Source organism: Moschus berezovskii, chromosome 23, assembly GCF_049115385.1.
Source record: "Moschus berezovskii isolate FMDL1 chromosome 23, NW_MosBer_1.0, whole genome shotgun sequence".
Classification (NCBI taxonomy): Eukaryota; Metazoa; Chordata; class Mammalia; order Artiodactyla; family Moschidae; genus Moschus; species Moschus berezovskii.
In genome coordinates this window covers 48543766-48564967 of record NC_142482.1, presented here as the reverse complement: position 1 = coordinate 48564967, position 21202 = coordinate 48543766, and the positions used below count along the sequence as shown (strand labels likewise).

At 47.7% G+C, this 21202-nt stretch overlaps 1 protein-coding gene across 2 annotated transcripts in view; it reads left to right on the top strand.

Annotated features, from left to right (window-relative positions):
* Positions 1–239: 239 nt before the first annotated feature.
* Positions 240–21202, top strand: part of E2F3 (E2F transcription factor 3) — an 85412-nt gene continuing 64449 nt past the window's right edge. The window contains exon 1 of one of the 2 annotated variants that reach the window (XM_055406200.2): positions 240–909. In XM_055406200.2, coding sequence (XP_055262175.1) covers positions 535–909 — 375 coding nt within the window. In that variant the 5' untranslated portion in view covers positions 240–534. Of the gene's footprint in view, positions 910–1844; positions 2148–21202 lie in introns of those variants that run through there. The other variant, XM_088831024.1, reaches the window with a different exon arrangement.

Below are 21202 nucleotides of genomic sequence, written 5' to 3'. Positions count from 1 at the left end.
CAATTGAAACCGGCAAGTCGCGGCCGTACTCCACGATTGGGATGGAAGGAATGAGACAGAGGCCCAATGGGCTGTGGGAACGGGCCTCGGCGGCTTGAGGGGCGGGGATATGCAAATATGGTTTGAAAAGCCGGCGGGAAATCTGAGTTTCGCGGGAGGACCTTGGCGCGTAAACCGTATCCCTTCATTCATTGTCAGCAGCAGCTTCCTGGAGCCATTTTTCAGCTGCCGGCCGCAGCACTCGGGCTGCCGCCGCCGCCTCGCAATCCATTGCATCGGCCGCCCCCGACGCCTCCATCCCCCCTCGGGGCCCTATATCCGTGCGGCCGGGACCCTCCTCTCTCCAGGGCCCCGATTATTTTTGGCCCCCGGGGCCGGTGCGGTGCGGAAAAATAAAAAGAGAGAGAAGGGGCTCGGAAGCGCCGGGCGGGGAGGAGAGAAGGAGAGACTTGGAAACTCCGACTGCAAATAATAAAAGAAATTGCAAACAATACGTTAATATTACCATAGCAATAAAAACAGCAGGAGCGAGAGATGAGAAAGGGGATCCAGCCCGCCCTGGAGCAGTACCTGGTGACCGCCGGGGGTGGGGAGGGGGCGGCTGTCGTCGCCGCGGCCGCTGCAGCCTCCATGGACAAAAGGGCACTGCTAGCCAGCCCCGGCTTCCCCGCCGCCGCCCCGAGCGCGTACATCCAGATCCTCACCACGAACACTTCCACCACCTCCTGTTCCTCCTCCCTCCAAAGCGGCGCCGTCGCCGCCGGCCCCCTCCTCCCCAGTGCCCCCGGCGTGGAGCAGACCGCTGGCAGCCTCATCTACACCACGCCGCACGGACCCTCCGGCAGAGCCGGGCTGCTGCAGCAGCCACCAGCGCTGGGACGCGGCGGCAGCGGCGGCGGCGGCCCTCCGGTAAATGCCCTCCCGTCCCCACCGTCCCCAGCCCGGGCGGGAGGTGGGCTCGCATTGCGCGGGGTGGTGGGCGCGCTGCTGGGCCGCCCTTGGTGGGGGGCGCGGGGCCGAGCGTCTCGGGCCTCGGCGGCTGCCCCTCCAGCGAGGGCTTATTGTTAAAGACTCGTGTGTTGCCCCCCGCCAGCGCCCGGAGGGTCGGGGGGTTCCGCCGCGAGCGCGGGGCGGCGGGGATCGCCTTGGCGCGAACCACATCAAACACTCCGAAACTTTTCGCGGCCCCCCTGCCTCTTCTTTTCCTGCACTTTTCCCTACCCCCACTCTCCCCTCCCCTCCAACTCGAAGCTTCCTCTTTCTCGGGCGTAGGAAGGGGTCACGCCCCGGATGGAGAAGGGGGTGGAGGAGGGAGTAGGGAACTGGGGAGTGGGAGACTCCGGGGGCTGGAAACCGGGGTGGGGGCCCTGGGGGTGACGGCTCCCCCTTCCGGCCTCCGAGGCCCGTGGGCAGCCGGGGGTCCCTACGGCGTGCTCGGAGTGCAGGGGCTCTGCCAGCTTGCGCTTTGACACATTTGGGGATCTGTTAACTCCCGGCAACAAAGGGGCTGGGGGGAGTGGAGCGGGGCGGTGGAGCAGGGAGCCGGCTGCGGGCCCGGGCGTGGGCTGTCTAGGGGGCGAGGGGCTCGCGCGCTGGCGGCCCCGGCCTGCGCGCATCCCGGCGGTGGCCGCGGCGGCGCCCGCGTGGCCCGAGCGCCCGGGCCTTCCTCGCCGGGCCCCGGGCCTGCCCTTGACCCGCCTCTCCCCTTGCCCCTTCCTTCCCCCCCGCCCTGTCCCCTTCTCCGCCCCCCGGCGACGGAGGGCGGGGGCCGCCGTGTTCCCGTCCCGCCGCCTGGGTCTGTCCCTCTCCCCGGGACCCGCCGGTGACGTTTCGCACACGTGCGCGGAGGACGCGCCTGTGACTGGGGAGGCGGCGGCGGCGGCGGCGGCGGGAGGGGGCGCTGGAGGGGGAGAGGGGGCACCCACTTCCTCCTGCTCGCCGGCTCCCTGGCCTGGGACCGTCCCGGCGCCCTCGCACCCGGCCCCGGCGCGGCCACCCTCCCTCTCCCCGGCACCCCCCCCTCCACGGGCGCCCGCCCTCGCCCGGCGCCGCCGGTCCGCTCGGCCCTCCGGGCCCCCTCTCCAGCCGGCACCCCCCACCTCCCCCCCGGAGCCAGGCTGGTTTCGGAAATGCCCTTACAGCAGCAGGTTAGTGACCGGGACGGCTCGGGGGGCCGCCGCCGCCGCCGCGGGGGCACCGGATTCTGTTGGGGGGCTGGAGCCGTGAGGGTAGGCGGTTGAGCGGGGTTTTGGAGTGGGAACGGGGGGTTGGGTGCTCGAGGGAAATGAGTAAGCAAGAAAAATGTAACTAAGTAAATGCCCCGGCCTCCGGTTCTAGGAACCCCGGGGGCAGGAGTGTCCGCCCCAGGGGGTGGGTATGGCGTTTCCGTGGATTTTTTCCTAGGGGGGCCGAGGGATGGGCGATCGGAGGGGGGCTTCTCGCCGATGGCCGAGTTGAGCTCTGTTTTCTGTCTTCCTTCCCTTGTGCTGGAGGGGGAGGGGGGCGGGTCAGAGGGTAGGGTGTCTGTAGGATTCCCAGGCCACCCGCCACCCCCTCCCTTTGTCCCTGTAATTTATAAAGCGCCTTTGAGAGATGATTTAGGTCAGTATGCGGCTTCTTTTTTTGTTGCTACTAGAAAGAAGTGTGGCCGGGAGGTCTTCCCCCGTTCTCCTTTTCTCTCCTGCATTCCCGTTCCTCCATGCCTCCAGTATTCTCCCTCGTGGTGAGGCTTGGCCCCCACGAGGCTAGAAACGAACCAGACCCAGTTGAGATAAATGGTGTGTTGGTCGTACCCGTCGTTGACCTCACCTTGTCTCAGCTCCGAATGGGCTGAAATTTGGGGAGACTCAAGATTCTGCAGAGGTCTTTAAGAGCGGCAGCACCCAGGCAGCAGCACTTCGGGGGCAAGAGATGGGTCTGGGAAGAATGAAATATTTTATTTCCTGACTCTTCTCAGTTTCTCCTCGAGTTGGGTCTTAAGTGCTTTTCAGCCCCGGAGATACTTGCTAGGGATGTGTGATACCTTCTCAGTCAAAGGAGTTCTCATCGCGTTTAGTGACTAGGGTCTGCCAGCAGGGGGGAAAAGAGTATAGGACCTGCTCACACATACAGTATCCACTGTGCGGGATTCTAAGTCACAGGAATATGCCACGCTTTTACTGGCATTAAATACTGTTGCTGACTTTACCTAAACACGCTTGGATATATTTCAAACATATATGGCCCCTACTCGGTTCTGCCCTATGTCATAAATCTAATCTGAAACAACCAGCTATTGACATACTTCTGGGATTGGATTCAGATTTATGGGAGGGTAGTTTTGATCGTGGGAAATAGCGAGACCACCGTTTTTTTGTTTTTTTTTTTAACTTTTGAATTTTAGCCCACTTGGGCCGAGTCTTTGAAATTGTGTAGCCAAACTTCTCTGTAGCTCATTGTATTTAAGTATAGAAAATTACCCTCACCACCTTCCAAGCTATTTCAAAACTTTATCCTCCTTTTCATGAGATGATTATTCTAAAGACACGAAAACTGTATATAAAGTTTGGTTTCTTTTTCTTTTTTTCTTATCAAAATTTCATTAGCCCTCTACTTAAGTCTTGAACTTTTGTTGCTATTCTTTCCCTAAGCAGGAGAGACAGCACGGGGAGCACTAAGTGATTGGCTGAGCAAAGAGATCATTTAAACACTTTCCATCCAAAACAGGTTGAGAAATCCTGTTGAGGTTGCCAGAGTTGCAGACCTATCTGGTTCTGATATCCGTGTTCTTTCTTTGAAATTTAAAACTAAGAGCATACTCTTCATCTTTTCTTTTTAATGTGGGAAAAATCCATATATATGTGTATCTATTATTTGTATATACATTATTTATATATATATACACACACATTTAGTACTGCCTTACTAGCTGCAATTGCTTGTCATTTACAAGTCATCAGATCTTAGGCAAATAACAATCTCTCTCACCAACACCACTGTAAAAAAGGGGCAATAAGAAATATGAACATGAAAGGTTTTTTTAGGGTTAAATATGACAGTGCAAGTAAAACACTTAGCACTGAACCAGGCAAATAGTAGATGCCTAATAAAATGAATATCCAGAAATGTTATTTTTTTTTTAACGTGGAGAAATAATGTAAGAACATGTGCACACTGCCCTTTTGTTGACATGTATGAATAAAATGGCTAAAACTCTTCTAAAGTGATACATAACTATTTATACCTAATTAACTTGAGTTTTTAAATCCATATGTCATGGCGATCTTCAAGAATGGATAAAATAGGGACATGTCACTAGGACAGGCCTGTGTTAAAGATGGCAGTGATGTACTACCCCAACATGAGCTTGTGGCTTGAGTTGTGACAAATCTAGAGCAACTCACCCTCACTTTCTGGCCTTACTCTTCCCTTGATCCTACCATCCTTGGGTGCAGCCTGTGCTCTGTAGCTTTTGTAGAACTGAGCTCTTCATCATTGCTGTGTCAGAGACATGCACCAGGTAAATGCAGTTTCAGATGATGAGCTGTTGGACACAGAAGGGATCTAGGGAAACCAGAGTCAACAAGAACTGTTTTCTAGTACAGAAGGGGCTTCATCATTTTCTGCCTCTGCTAAAAAGCAGCTGAATGATTTCATCCCACTTCTAGAAAGTTTGGGATCTATTAATGCAAGGGACAATGACCTGTCACATCTGATTTAATTTGATCCAGTCACAGCAACCCGCTGATTAGACTTTGGGAAGGAACCCACAATGCTTAAAATTTCCGTGTAAGAATGGAGAAACCATAGGTGCTACAGCTGAGTCTTTTTTTCCCCCTGTATGAGTATAAAAGAAGAAAAATGCTGGGTTCCTGTGGTTCTGTACTCAATAATCTTGCTTCTGCTGAGATAGATGGTTGGTGCCAAGTTTAAGCTAGGAGAGAATTTTTAGTCACTACATACCCCAAAATGGAAGTTTTAATATAATGCAGTGCCCAGACTTGGGCAGTACAAATAGCTCTACTATAATCAGCACCCACGGTGCCACTCTAATCATCCTCTGAAACAAAGCACTCTTAAATGTGGCTCTGTGAGCTAAGGAACCCAAGCTTGCGAACAGGAAAGGATTTTTTTTTTTTCTGTTTTTCTATAAATCGTCACCTTGTGTAATACTTGGAAGAGTAGATTCTGAGATTAATGTTGTGTTGTGTAAAAGCTAACTTGAAAACAGAAAATAATACTCTAAGCTTAGACATGAATAAATAACAGCACCTGGAGATTGAAAGGTTGTAGAGAAAAGTGGCTTTTATTCTCATTTCTTACAGGTATAATGCATAGTTGTCTTTTATTGCCATTCCCAGCGATACACCATCCATACCGTTAGCCTCTTTCCAAAGGACCTGGACCCATTTGGCAAGGCTTCAAATATTCATAGTTGGTTTTCTGGCTGCTTTTCTAATTTGACATGAGTTACATATATTCCATTTGTATGTCCAGTTTTCATCCACTTTCCTAGGCTGACCAACTCCCAATTCTTTTTTAACTGTCTACTTTCTACTAACATTTTAAACTAGGATGAGTGAAAAATCAACCACTGCCTGTGCTCACTAAATCATGTCCCTCCTAAATGCACATGAAACCACTGCAAATAGTGCATGGCAAAGAAGGTAGATTGCAATTCTTATCAGATGCTCTGTTTCATTTTAGTTTTTACATAGAGGAACTTCCCTGAATTCTTTGAGGTACTAAGCATGTGGTTTAATGCATATTTTTCATGCTTGTTAGCAGCTTAAAAATAGTGTTTCGGGTACTGTATTTACAATGGCTAAGAAGCTTTTTTTTTTTTTTTTTAACTAATCATTTTTCAGGGGACTAAGAAGGCCAGCTAACTGGGAAAGCAGTGAGTATAGGAAACCACCAATGGTATCTCCTTCCTGCCACTCTGACCCCCTCTTTGGCTTCCAAGAATGACTTGGAAAATGTATCTTACACAAGGACAAGTTGTACAGCAGAAGAGACAAAAAAGCAGCAACTGGGCTAGGGTCAAGGAATCCACAAAGGTGACGGTGGGGATAATACAGAGGGATCATACATACAGCTTCTGCATCAGTAGAAAGGAAATTGGTTTATTTTCTGTTGTCACTTTTGCTTCAAACGCTCTTCCCCCAAAGCAATGCATTTTTAGAACGCAAAGAATGTGTGAGTTACAAGGATGTATTCTCAGGTCGCCTCCAACCTTAACTGGGGATCAGGCTTGTTGCTGTGGCGGCTACGGTCATCTACAGTAGGGGTGCCCAAGCTCCTGGATCAAAGAGGTAAACAAACCCCCTGGTCACCAAATTGTAATCACAAAGCCTGTGTACCTTGCTTTGCTGGACCTGGGTGAAACAGACCACCGCTTAGTCAGCGGAGGTTGATAGAACAGACAGCTGATGGAATAGAGAGGGTTTCGGAGGAGGTAGGAAGAATAAAAGTCATTGACTTCCGTCTGCTTTCTATTACTTTAGCCCAACTGTCTGGAGCCATTTCTAGTGTCCTGGCAACATTCTTACAACAATTCTTACAGTTAGCACAGGCGATAATTGATAGTCTTGATTGTCTTTGAATCGTAACATGTGAGAGCTGTAAAAGCAAGAATCATCATGTGACCCAATGCCCTTCATTTCACAGGTGAGGAAATTAAGACCCAATGCAGTTGAATTACTTACCCAAGGTCACAAGCTAACTAGCGACAAAGCCAGAACTGAAACTGGAGACTTGAATTCTTAGAAGCCTCATTCGCCAAGAGAAAGTTAACTGTGTCCCATGCGCCCTGTATGGGAAAATTGGGAAGAGTAGAATATATTTTAGATTGCCTTCAGGAATGGTTACACTTTTTGAAAATAGACACATACAAAAGTGTCCTTTGAACAGTTGGCTTTAGAGTAACAGCTCATTCTCAAAGATACAAAATAAGCGAAGCTCCTTTAGATGTTCAGTGAAAAGGAATTAAAAAAAAAAACAGAAGGAATGACTGACTCATAGAAACGTGATAGTAGCATGTTTAAAGCTTTATGTGTTACTTGCAGACTTCTGTGGATATGACACTTCCGGTGCTCGGAAAGTGAAACATATACTTCACTGAGAATAGAACCTGGAAGGATTTTTGCCATCGTCTTTGGGAGAGGGGTACGCCGTAGCTCTGGTGTTGGAGGTCTATCTGGGCTGTCCACATCCTGGGTGACTGCTGTGCTTTTTAGAGGTCAGGGGCCCTCACCTAGTGACCTTAGACCAGGTGCCCTGCGGTCTTTGAAGATCGCTGGCTAAACAGAATGGCTGGTCTCAGTTTAACTCTTTCAGAGGAAGTCCTCATCCCCTAAAAGCCAGAACTAATTTCCTTAAAACGCCTTCTTTTACTCCTGAAATTGAGAAAGCTTAAAAATAGAATCACTTCAAGCCCTGAAGCCCAAAAGTGAAACATAATCCAATGTGGCGGTAGTCCACTGACCAGTTAGGAGGCGGGGATATATGGCTGGTCTATAACCCACAGACCGGAAAGGCGGCACCTACAGCCACAGTCTCGATCAGGGCAGCTGTTGGTGAGACCTGTGGTCCACAGTGAAGCCGACTTCCCCTGGAGGACTCTATGGAGGATGGAGTCCGTCTCAGGAAGCGGGGGAGCTAACTGCCCTTGGCGCTCCCAGCCAGCTCATGCCTGGCTACCCAGGAGATCCCGTTGGCTCTTCCAGCCTGACTGCTGAGAAAGGGCTTCTCTGAGCTCTGGTTTTCATGATCCTGAATGTTGCAGCTCTGGACACTGGTGGTCACGGGAGGTCCACTCAGAGCCTGTAGACTTCACCCCTCCCTGACTCCTTTTCTGTGTCTGATGCTTTGAGGCTCCAGAAATAGAACCCGAGTAGCCGCCCTGTGGCCCCATCCCTTCTGAGCCTTTCTGGGTTTGGCGGCTCTTAGGAGAGGTGAAAGCTTCTATGTACCGAACCCATACCTTCCACCTAAAGGGCAAAGTAAACAGCAGCCAAGTTGATTCAGACGATGGAGCGTGAAGCCAGTGTCTGGGTTCTTATTCTCTCACCAACTGTGTCACTGGGCAAATCCGCTTAACCTCTGCATCTTCATTTCCTCCCTTGTAAAATGGGGACATCATCGTGTCTACCTCATGGGATCGGGAAGATTAAATGAGTTCGTGTCGTAAGGTGTCTAGACCAGTGCCTGGCCCATGGGAAGGATTCGGTGGATTCTTGATGGAATTGCTCTTTCTGTTTAGGGCTATCTCTCAGGCCTTTCCTCTGGTGGTTTATTTTCAGAACCAGCCCCAGCGTTCATCCAAACCCAGTGATGCCTCTAAAATTGACGGTGATGGGGAGGAACGGCGAACCACGAGGCGGGTTCTCCTAAACGTGTTCTTCAGGATTTTTGATCATCTTTATAAATTGTGCATGGACTTGGGAGAAAGAGCAGAAAAATAAGCTCTTTATTACAATAGCCCTCTCAGTAGTGATAGTTTCATGACCAGAATTTTTATTTCTGTGATTATCTGTGCTACGAAAGTTGCAACTATTAACGTGATGTCACTTCTGTACAGTAAACGAGGGTTTAAGACAGCATGGTGGAGATGGGGATGTCTGAGGTCTCTGGGCCCTGGCAGGATGGGGAGGTCCCCACGTCGGTGTAGGGGAGGGGGTCTGCCTCTGGGCCCCCCTCTCCCTTTCTCATCTCTGGCTGGCAGCGCCCGGTGGTTGGGTGTGTTTGCCGTTCCTCCCACTTACCCCTCACCTCTCCCTCTGCCTGGCGTTTATAGAAGGATGCTAGAATGACTTATCAAATTAATTACAACCTCCTCCCTACCGTTTGAGGTCCCAGGAAATCTCGCCCTTCCCGTTCTTCTTCCCAGCTGGGATGCTGGCGGGCGCAGCATTTAAGGTGCTGCTGTTCTGCTTCCTTGTTGTTGAGTCGCTTATTCATGTCCAACTCTGTGACCCCGTGGACTCCCGCTTGCCAGGAGCTTTCTCTCTAGCGCACGTATTTGCTCGCTCCTCTCGGTCCTTCCCGGTGGCCTATCAAGGACACGTCCTGCACAGAGCCTCCCCTGATTCCCGGGGCCTCGGATCCCCTCCCCTTCCTCGAGTTCCTGCTTCCTTCCTTCCTGTAGCACATCTTCGTTCACCTTCCATCCCCAGCAGCGGTGCCCTTGAATCACACTCCCTCCGAACCCACAAGCTTCAAGAAAACCAGCCTGTGGTTTGTCTTCCTGTTGTCCTTGCCATGGCTTCTTCATCATGAATGCCCAGTTATTTGAGGAGAGGCCTTTTCATCAGGCAGCTCTAGTGTGCTTGGTACCCCAGTCTTCCTGTCGAGGACGCAAAAGAAGTATGAGGTGTGCGATCCACCCACTCTCTGAGTTTACAGCCTGTTTGGGGAGCCAGGCTTTAAACACAAGCTGAGTCGCAGGCAAGACTAAACAGGAGTTGGGAGGAAAACACGACTCATCTCGTCCTCGGATGTACAGTCTCGACAGGACGTGCCTGCCGGTCCGGCCGAATGGGGAGGAGATGGCTCCCGTGGTCACCAACCTTAGAGCGCATGCAGGTGTACTTCTGGATCACCTGAGCGCTTTGGAGAAGTACCCCCATCTAGACATGAGATTTTGAAAGTGTCCCAGGTCATTTTAATGTGCATTCAGTTGGAACCTCTGGGCTAGGTGGACAGGGAGGGCTGGGGAGGCTGATCATGGCTGGGGAGACATCTCGAAGGCAAATAGGGAGGTGGGAAGTAAGCATAAGGAGACCAGCTAGACTGCCATCCATAACGGAAATATTCAGCCCTAACACTGGATACATTGGGATGACTGGTCTAGAATAGAGATTGCCTTCCTGCAAGGGCCAGGGGTTTGGGAAAGTGAAAGTGTTAATCCCTCAGTAGTGTCCAACTCTTTGCGACCCCATGGACCATAGCCCACCATGCTCCACTGTCCATAGGATTTTCCAGGCAAGAATACTGGAGTGGGGTAGCCATTCACTTCTCCAGGGGATCTTCCCGACCCAGGGATCAAACTCAGGGCTCCCGCATTGCAGGCAGATTCTTTACTGTCTGAGCCACCAGGCGGGTATGGAAAGATGAGAATAAGTGGCATGGGGGTCAGTCTTGAACAGAGAAGAAATGCCCTTTCTGAAGAGTGCCAAGGGACCCTACCCCAGTTGATGGTTGCCAGAGGGGAAAGCAGGCTGCATTTGTTGCCAGGTCTTCAAGTGTCTTAAAATGGCCAGGAATCTACCAGTTTTTAAATGTTGGCTCAATTAAAAAGGAAAATGTGCAAGCCAAACAAAATAGGTCTCTAGGCCAGATCTGGCTTGAGCGCTGCCTCTCAGCAGTCTCTGGTCTATGGGATAATAATAGCTAATGTTTATCAAGTGCCCGCGCGTGGAGGGCACTAAACTAAGTGCTCTACGTGCGTTAGCACATTATCCATATAACCTGTGAAGTGGGTATCATTATCATGCTTATTCTTCACAGGAAGAAGCAGACAGTGAGGGGTTAAGAGGCTAGCTCGGGGCTCCACTGAGGAGTGAGGCAGGTGAAACTGAACCCAAGGAGTCTGGCTCCAAGGTCTCTGCTTATTCCTGGTCTTTATCCTCTGTGGTCTCTGTTATGGTAATAATTCCATAGTACGGACCCCAGATACCTGTTGAAAAGAAGGGATCCAATGTTTTTTCCGAGCTGCTCAAGAATAAGAATTGCCTGCAGCGTGTGTTCCAGATGTAGGTTTCCAGGCATTTTCTCTGCCTTCAGTCAGAGAAGTGCCCTGGCCTTCTGGAACATTAGGGAAACACTGCTGCAGGTGGTTCTTGCAGCTGGAATGACCTGCAGAATCAGGAGCTGCCTACGGAATCAGCGCACATTCCATTCACCCCTTCCTCGCAGACCCCAGACACGTGGGCCAGGTGCCCCAGTATCCCATACCTACCCTTTTCCCAACTTCTGGATTTCTAGCTCATTGCCAAAGGCAAACCATCCAAAGAAATGTGACCCAAAACCCAAAGGAGGTAAAACAAGGATTTCCCAAAAGGCCGAGAATCTTCAGGGGTCCAAGTGAGCACTGTTGCCTGGCACAACACCACTGGGAACCATGGCAATTCACTGGACCCCCTGCCCTTGAGGGATTTGCTTTGCATGATAGGAGGAAGGCTTTCCATTCTCTTGGGTCTGGGCCTGCCTGGAACAGGTTACCAAGTGGACAAAAAGTCCAGAACTCCCCCTGGAAGGAGAAGTGGGGCATACCATTTAGAGCATGGGTGTTACAGTGTTGATGAGTCTAGAAGCCGGACAGCAACAGGGATGGTGTGAAAGGCAAGATGGAAGAGAGAAGAAATAGATGGCCTTGGCTCCCAACATGCTTAGCTTATGGGGCTGAAAGAATGGACTGTTTCCTCCATCAGGGTTTGTACCATGTGGAGGGAATGATGAGTTTGGAATTTTTGGCTGTGAAGGATGCCAGGGGCCACCCAGCTTTCTAAGAGGCTGGGACCCAGCACTAGAAATACGGCTTTGGCGCAAGAGGTTATGGGGAAGGCTTGATGAACAACAGCCAGCCAAGAACTGATCTCCCTAGCTTTAAAAAAAAAAACAAACATGAATGTGGTGCCACAAAAACCTTTCATTTTCACTTCTCCCTTTTTAATATGAAAACGAGACAGATTCATCAGGTTGATTTGGGTGGGGGGAGGATCAATACTGTCAGGGCTCCCAGAGACGAGCCATCAGTTGTTATTTATGATGTGCTTTCCCAGGTCTGGGCCTGGCTCCTGGCTGCTTTGAGAAAGCCCACAGTTTGCAGCCTCTCAAAGCAAAGACGAGCCAGCTGGAGAGAGCTGTGCATAGAGAAAGGTCACATAATTATGTCTTGAACTAAGATGGCTTTTTTGACCATGATTTCCTAGGCTCTCTGATTTTACAGGTTAAAAAAAAATCTTGGATTTATTTTCTTAAGCCCTAGCATATTAAAGTTTAAATATGAAAGAGCCGTGTAAATTCTTTGTTACTGATTTTTAAATATGTAACTTGTGTTTAAGCCTATTTGCAATAACCCTTGAATTGACCGATTTTCTGTTGGTGTGGTGGATACCCGAACTTGTGATGATTCCACTAATAATGTGGTAAAAGTTTTCCACCTTTTCTATTCCTGTTTTCCTTCCCAGCATCTCAGACACTCTAATTCTGGGACTGGTCTTTAGGAGGGAGGTTTTCAACTCTGGGACCCACGGCATTGGTTGTAGGGTACGGAAGAAGCAGAGGGCTTGACGATCTGGCTCCAGAAATGCGCCCTGTCACTTACCAGCATGCGATCCTTCACAAACTCCGTCTATGAGCTGTAACTACTGAAAATAGTGTTCTGTCTCCTTCAGTAATTGAAAGGATTCAATGAGCTATGTTACAGGAAGTATACTGTGTATTCCTAACTTAGTGTATATACCCTACCACCCCTCCTCCATGGTAGGAGCTCTTAAGAATGGATTACATCTGAATTCTCAGTGTTTTTAACCATTTGAGGGAAAACAAACTACAGGACAGATACTGAATACTGAGCTGACTGGGTTCCCGGTATTCTGGGTGCTCCAGTGACTAAGATACTCTTGCCTTCAATTTCATCAGGAGATCACTTCAGTTCAGTCGCTCAGTCGTGTCCGACTCTTTGCTAACCCATGAACCACAGCATGCCAGGCCTCCCTGTCCATCACCAACTCCCGGGATCCACCCAAACCCATGTCCATTGAGTCGGTGACACCCTCCAACCATCTCATCCTCTGTCGTCCCCTTCTCCTCCTGCCCTCAATCTTTCCCAGCATCAGGGTCTTTTCAAATGAGTCAGCTCTTTGCATCACGTGGCCAAAGTATTGCAGTTTCAGCTTTAGCAGCAGTCCTTCCAATGAACACCCAGGACTGATCTCCTTTAGAATGGACTGGTTGGATCTCCTTGCAGTCCAAGGGACTCTCAAGAGTCTTCTCCAACACCATAGTTCAAAAGCATCAATTCTTCGGTGCTCAGCTTTCTTCACAGTCCAACTCTCACATCCATACATGACCATTGGAAAAACCATAGCCTTGACTAGACAGACCTTTGTTGACAAAGTAATGTCTCTGCTTTTTAATATACTGTCTAGTTTGGTCATAACTTTCCTTCCATGTAGCAAGCGTCTTTTAATTTCCTGGCTGCAATCCCATCTGCAGTGATTTTGGAGCCCCCCAAAATAAAGTCAGCCACTGTTTCCCCATATATTTGCAATAAAGTGATGGGACCAGATGCCATGATCTTAGTTTTCTGAATGCTGATCTTCAAGCCAACTTTTTCACGCTCCTCTTTCACTTTCATCAAGAGACTCTTTAGTTCTTCTTCACTTTCTGCCATAAGGGTGGTGTCATCTGCATATCTGGGGTTATTGATATTTCTCCCAGCAGTCTTGATTCCAGCTTGTGCTTCTTCCAGCCCAGCGTTCCTCATGATGTACTCTGCATATAAGTTAAATAAGCAGGGTGACAGTATACAGTCTTGACATACTCCTTTTCATATTTGGAACCAGTCTGTTGTTCCATGTCCAGTTCTAACTGTTGCTTCCTGACCTGCATACAGGTTTCTCAAGAGGCAGGTCAGGTGGTCTGGTATTCCCATCTCTTTCAGAATTGTCCACAGTTTATTGTGATCCACACAGTCAAAGGCTTTGGCATAGTCAATAAAGCAGAAATAGATGTTTTTCTGGAACTCTCTTGCTTTTTCGATGATCCAACGGATGTTGGCAATTTGATCTCGGGGAGATGAAACAAGTTTTTCAGTAACTAAGATGAGATAAAAAATGGTGAGGGCCCTAAGAGTATCGATGAAGTTTCTTAGGCATTCAACCTGGAGGTGAGAGCGGATAAGGATTTTGGAGGTTCAAAACTGGAGCAGCGTTTCGGCACCATTGACATTTTGGCCAGACTCCTCCTTGTGATGGGCAGGCGGTCCCGTGCACTGTGGGGTGTGGAGCAGCGTCACTGGCCTCCGCCCACTAGATGCCTCTAGCACCTTCCAGTTACAAGAGGCAAAATATTTCTGGACATTGTCCAGTGTCCCCTGAGGGCAAAATCAGCCCGCACCTCTCCCTGGCCCCCTCCCCTAGCCTGTTGATGAACTAGCTCTTTAACTTGGGCATGCCCAGGCCCCACATGGAACCACATGGAACCCCAGCGCTGAGACCACTGCCACCACTGAGAGATGATATGGAGAAAACAGGCTCTGTGTAGCCAGCAAAGCCCTGCCTGTTTTACGATCAGGCAGGCTACTAGGAATGGGCCACTCGAAGCCCCTCCCTAACCTGGAGAAGAAGGGATCAAAGTCTGCAGTTCCAAGAAGGCCAAAGAAATTTTGCATTTATCATTGACTCAACTGGTTAATTAAGACAGGACTTTCTGAAAAAACATGGACCTTCTGCTCGGGACTAGCTTCTCCATTGATGAAGACTAAGGACTTGGTCGTATCACTTACTTTCTAACCTCACCTGTTAAATGAGGAGAATCAAGGTTCCCATCTCATAAGTAATTGTACAAATTGAACGCCCTAACGCATAAATGCTGGCTGCAGCGCTGGCCACGCACTGTATACTCTGGCATGTTTGTTGTCATCATGTGTGTCATTATTGCTGTTGTTACAATCATTGCTGTCAAGCTGAGCTTCCCTCTCAGGGCAGTTCAGCTATTAAAAACCATTCCCTTCGTTGCTGGTGTTTCCACCAGCACTTTCCTCGCACCTCCATCTCCGTGCCAGCCCCAGTTTCCACCACAGGGCAAACTGATCCATTTGACTTACTTAACAGGTATGTTAGGGGCACTGAGTATGTATGTCAGCCCCTGTTCTAAGTTCGGGGATGCAGCAGTGTAGGCACAAAAATCCCCTCCTTCATGTGGCTTGGATCACGACTGATGAAAATTTTGCCACATTTTGGCAAAATAGCCACCTCCCCCCAACCTCCCACCATTCTGGGTTTTTTTAAATTTTGTTTTAATTGGAGGATAATTATTGTGGTGGTTTTTGCCGTACATCAGCATGAATCAGTCACGGGTGTACATGCGCGCCCCCCCTCCAGTCTGACACTCCTCCTTTCACCTCCCTCCCCACCCCATCCCTCTGGGTTGTCCCAGAGCACCCGTTCCTGTGTTACATGGATCCTGTTCTGTTTTTTTTCTTCCAATGTTGTTTCTTAAATCTGTGCTTCTAGATCAGCAGCAGCACTCAGCCTGTTAGAAATGCAAATTTTGGGTTTATACCCTAGACCTACTGACTCAGAAATTCTGGGTGTGGCCAGCAGCTTGGGGTTTGACAGGTGCCCCCAGCACAGGTTGAGAGGCACGGTTTGGGGAAAGATGCCTCTCAACAAAAAGGACTAGGGGAAACCAGGATCTGGGTTGGCCGTGTTACGTGCTGCCATCAGAGAGGGAGTTGCCCATATAGTGTGCGTGTGAATTGCTCAGTCATGTCCAACTCTTAGCGACACCATGGACTATAGCCCGCCAGGCTCCTCTGTCCATGGAATTCTCCAGGCAAGAACACTGGAGTGGGTTAACATTCCCTTCTCCAGGGGATCTTCCTGACCCAGGGACCATACCTGGGTCTCCCGCATTAGAGGCAGATTCTTTACTGTCGGAGCCACCAGGGACGCCCTGCCCCATATAGTACATTTCCAAAAGCAGCAGAGCTTACAAAAGACAGTCTTCAATGTATCAAGACAGTTCAAAACTGGCAGTGTGCTTTGATCTCTTCCGGGCCTGGCCTCCTTCCTTGAAACAGGAGGATCCTGCAAGCCACAGCGCAGAACTCAGTCACAGACGTTCTTAGCCTTCTTTGGGCTTTTCAGCATCCTGTGAATGGGAAAACTGTTTCCTTCCCTTTTCTCCAGAGGCTTGTGATGTGTGTGTTCGACAGTTATGCTCCTTCTTTTAATGTCTCCTCTTAATCGTCCTCTTATCTATCTGAAAGTGAAAGTGAAAATGAAGTCGCTCAGTCATGTCTTAACTCTTTGCGACCCTCTGGGCTGTAGCCCACCAGGTTCCTCCGTAGAGGGGATTCTCCAGGCAAGAAGACTGGAGTGGGTTGTAATTTCCTTCTCCCGGGGGTCTTCCCGACCCAGGGATTGAACCCAGGTCTCCTGCACTGCAGCTATCTACCACCTGAGCCACCAGGGAATCCCATTCTTTTCTATCTTGCACCGTAAGAAAAACCCTCACATCATAAGCCAGCTAGATGGACCAGGCTTCCCTGGAGATGAAATGGTAGCTCTCTGTACATGTCTGGTAATTTGGGTATTTAAAGATACCATGAGGAGTAAATGAAATGAGAGACCCTGGGCCAGCGTCCAGCCTGGAGCTGGGCACAGAGTGTCCAGCCGCTTGATAAATTCCCGCCCCTGTTCCCAACTCATTATGAAAACTAATAAAGGCATTAAATAGACACCATAGTTATTTATGTGAAAAGCTTTTGACTACAGACAGTTTGAATGAGTATGAATAACCATCATATAAATTATAACCAAAATCATGGAATCAGACGTTTTGATCTGTTAAAAGTTGTATTAAATATGTATGTGATTAAATAAACTTTAGAGACTTAAAAGAAGTAGATGTTACCTGATTTTTCTCTCTCTTTTTTTTCCTTTGTCTAAAAGACATGTGGGATCTTAGTTCCCTGACCAGGGTTTGAACATGCATCCCCTTCATTGGAAGCGTAGCATCTTAACCACTGTACTGCCAGGGAAGTCCCAAAGATAGATTTTTATTTTTTTAAAGCCCTAATCAGATTAACAAATTCTTTTCTTCGGCACTAACCCAAACCTGGTTCTGCTTATATGGAATCTGTTCATGTAAGAGCTATCTTCAGTTTACAAATGCTAATTAATTGCTATTATGTGGATTATGTTAAAAGGCGTGTTTGAGATGGACTGATGGTTCCTATTGATAAAGGGTTGTGTCTTGAAAATGCCCGTGGAAGGTTATAAAGCTTTCCTGTGGTCCAGCTTGGTCCTATTGCTGTCCCCTTCAACAAGTGTCTCTCTGGCCGTCGGTGGGCCTCTCCTCCCGCCACTTCCCTCTGCCGACCTTCAGCCAGAACAACTTCTGGTTACACTGATGGTTTTCAGTTTGCCATTTGTGGTTGATTGTATTATAGAGGTTGGGAAAGTAAGGCGAGCAGTACTCATTTCTTGCTTCCTGCCTCGCTCGAGGATAAGGATCAGCTTTTCTCAGTCCTTGACTTTCAACGTTCGCCCCTGTATATGGTAACGGTGGCCAAGGTGTGGCCCTGCAGTTCCGCCACCTCTGAAGGTCTGTCCTGACTCGGTGCCCACCACCCTTTCCAAAAGCAGGTCTGAGGGCCAGGGTGTGGGCCTCCCCTGTGCCGTGCAGAGTAAAAGAAGTATCTAGACTAGAAGCAAAAGACTAGGGCCATGCTGGCTGCATAGTTGAGTTTCATAAATATTTTTTAGACGGATCTAAACACACATCATCACATTTGACAGTAACAAGTTACCGAGCGCTGGAGTTTTGCTGTAATAGAAGAATAAAGTTACAGTGGTCAGCTTGTGGGCTGCCCCTTTCAAGTCAGCTAAATCTCCGGCTCTTTGCACCTTGGAGAAGTGCACTCAATCAGACTAGACGTAGACCCCAATTTGGCATGATTAAGGACTTTATTTATTTATTGCCCTGGGGACTACTTGGTGTAAATAAGAGTTCTGGAGGTTGATGAACTGGAATGCAAACTACTAATTTACTCTGAGAAACTTAACTGCCAAGTGGACAGTCGCAGAAATTGGTATTGCCTTGGGTTTTCCGTTGGAAGGTTATTAGCTGAGTCAGAATACAGGGGTTTGACTCATCCTGTTAGCATCTTCCCGCTGTGCCGGCTCCCCTCTGGAGCTCACCTGCAGGGTAGGGAGTCCTGCCTTCTGCTGGAAGAACATAATGGACACTGTCATTTACTCAGGCATCCTGTGGTGTCAGTTAGAATAACACTGACTTTGTTGCCTTCTTTTTTTTTTTTTTTAGGGAAAATACTTGTTTTTAGTCCAGGTTTGTTATTTAAAGAAATCAAAGTGGTCTAAGTTGGTGAAGTAAGATTTGAAATACCCTCTCCACTCCCTCCTAATTCTGCTTCACTTTCCAAAGGTGACTACCACAGCTTGGTTTGTCCCTTTTATATCCACTTTCAAATATATATCTTACATGCAGATGCAAATTGAAGCTTGCAGTTTGTACTTAACAGGTATTAGATGTATTTCCATCTTAATGTCCATTGCACCTTGTATGTGAAAGTCACTCAGTCGTGTCCGACTCTTTGCGACACCATGGACTATACAGTCCTTGGAATTCTCCAGGCCAGAATACTGGAGTGGGTAGCTGTTTCCTTCTCCAGGGGATCTTCCCAACCCAGGGATTGAACCCAGGTCTCTCACATTGCAGGCGGATTCTTTTACCATTTGAGCCAACAGGGAACTGCTGCCCATTATATGGTATATGCCAGAATGTAGTTAACTCTTCCTATTTGTTTGTTATTCCTAATTTTATAAACAGTTCTACACTGAATATCCTTGTACATATGTTTTTGTGCATACGTGTATTTCTGAAGGCTAGATTTCTTAAAAAATTTTTTAATTCAGGTATAGTTGATTTACAATATTATATTAGTTTCAGGTGTACAACATAGTGATTCAGATTTTTTATAGATTACACTCCATTTAAAGTTCTTATATGTGGACTTCTATACATACATTGAAGTTATAGATTCTATTGTATGTATTATATTGAATATATAGATACATTCATATCTATGAATACATATTCATATATTGTACTGAATATGTAGATTTCTATACATATATTGAATTTCTGTCACAGGGCACATATAGTAAAATGCTGGATTGTTGTTGTTTAGTCACTAAGCCACGTCCGGCTCTTTTGCAACCTCATGGACTATAGCCTGCTGGGCTCCCCTGTCCATGGGATTTTTCTAGGGAAGAATACTGGAATGGGTTGCCATTTCCTTCTCCATGGGATCTTCTCGACCCAGGGATTGAACTTAGGTCTCCTGCATTGGCAGGTGGATTCTTTACCACCGAGCTACCTGGAAACCCAAAATGCTGGATCAGTTCAGTTGCTCAGTCGTGTCCGACTCTGCGACCCCATGAGTCACAGCACGCCAGGCCTCCCAAAATCCTGGATAGATAAGCCCAAATTGTCCCCCACTAAAAGCCAAAGCAATTCTTCCTCTCACCAGTACAGAGAGTGCTTCTTTTTTCATACTCTTTACAATATGAGATCACGTTAGTTTTGCAGTTTCGCTCATGATGGTTTTGCTAGAAATGCTAGATACTATCTCCTGATTCTTGTTTTGTGTTTCTTTAATTATACGACTGTCATCACCACCACTGCTGCTATTATTACTGCTGCTGGTTAATAATGTTTGTTGGATGTTTTATGTGACTGGATTGTTTTAAGCACTTTAAATGAAATTTACTAATTTAAAGTTCAACATCCTTGTGAATTTGGTGTGATTATTGTTGTGATTTTACAGGTGATGAGAGAGAGAGGAGTTAGTCAATTTAAGCATCTCTGCCCAATGTGAGTTGCTTCTTTGAATCCTTTATCATTTGTGTTTATACAGCTATTTATAGTTTTCTTACTGATTTATTGGAGCTTCTCAGATATTGCACTTGCTCTGTATGTATGTGTGTGCACACGTGTGTACTAAATATTTTTTTGCCAGTTTGTCTTTTTTCTTTTATCTATGAGATGTATTTCGCTGTACAGAAATTTTGCTCATTTTTTAATATATAAAATTATAATCTTTACTTTTGTCAGTTTGGCGGCCCTTCCTAATCCCCAAATTATAAACTATTCTGTTTTCTTCTTCTGATCTTACAATTTTTTTATTTTGATGCTTAACCTCTTTGGAAGGGGTTATATGTAGGTGTTAAAGATCTGACCCTGTATTTTTCCCAAATGGATACCTAGTTATACTAGTGCATTTACTGAGTGGTTCAGCCTTTACCCATGAATTTGGAATGCCACTTCTGTTGTGTGTGTGTGTACATGTGCAGCCTTGTGCATGGATCTGTGTTGATCCGTACCTGGACCTTCTACTCTGCTCTACTGATACCTTTGTCTCTTTCTAAGGAAACACCATCTCTCTAAATATAGTAATTTTATGCTGTGTTTTGCTATAAGTTGGAAAAATCCCATCCCCTTTCATCTTATACTTGTTTTTTTCATTAAAATTGCTTTTCATTATTGGTTCTTTATTGGTTTTCATTATTCATCCTTTTTTATACATTCCTTCAATTGTACAGACTGGGGTTCTCTCTCCCCTATCCACTGTCAATTTGGGGCCATAAGAAAGATAACAGTTGCCTACTTTATTGTGACTAAACCACCACCACAACAACCTGATTGAATAGTTTTGTACACGAGGAATGGCAATGAGCGTCTTACATGTATTATTTCATCTTGTAAAGCAACCCTCCCTCATCTGTAAAGGGGGAAGGTGAGGCTCAGTGGTTAAGCTGTTAGTCCCCAGCTACACTTCCAGATGAAAGGATTTCAAACCTCTCTCTTAACTCTGATGCTCACCGCTCACCCCCAGACACGTGGAGTCTCTTCATGGGATACTTACACGCCTTTGCCTGGGGTGGGTTATCAAGTGTTTCCATGTGCTGCGGGGCAGCTGATGGCACTTATGCAGTCTTTATTGTGTGAAGAAGACCTAACAAAATCTCTCCTAAGGACTCACACATTGGGGCAGCAAGAGTTGAAAGATCTGGCTTTGCCAGGAGTAGTTCTTCCGATTTAGGATGAGTCAAGGTGGGGCCACAGTGTAAAATATACAAAGTGAGAGGAGAGAAGTCACTTAGCAGATGCTTAGGCTGGATGCTGGTTTAACTAGTCTTCGACTCTGAGAGCATCTTCGGGTCAGGGCATGGATCATACAGAGGTGAGGTATACACAGCCCTGGATGTTAAAGGGGGGGCATTTTGAAGGAAGAGGCCAGAGACAGGACTCTTGGAGCATCTACATTCTCAGAGAAAGGGCAGGAGGAACAAAGGCCTGCAGAGATCCTAAGAGGAGAGTTTAAATCCATCTACCTACCAGTCTATGGGGCTTCCCACGTGGTGCAGTGGTGAAGAATTCACCTGCCAATGCAGGAGACACAAGA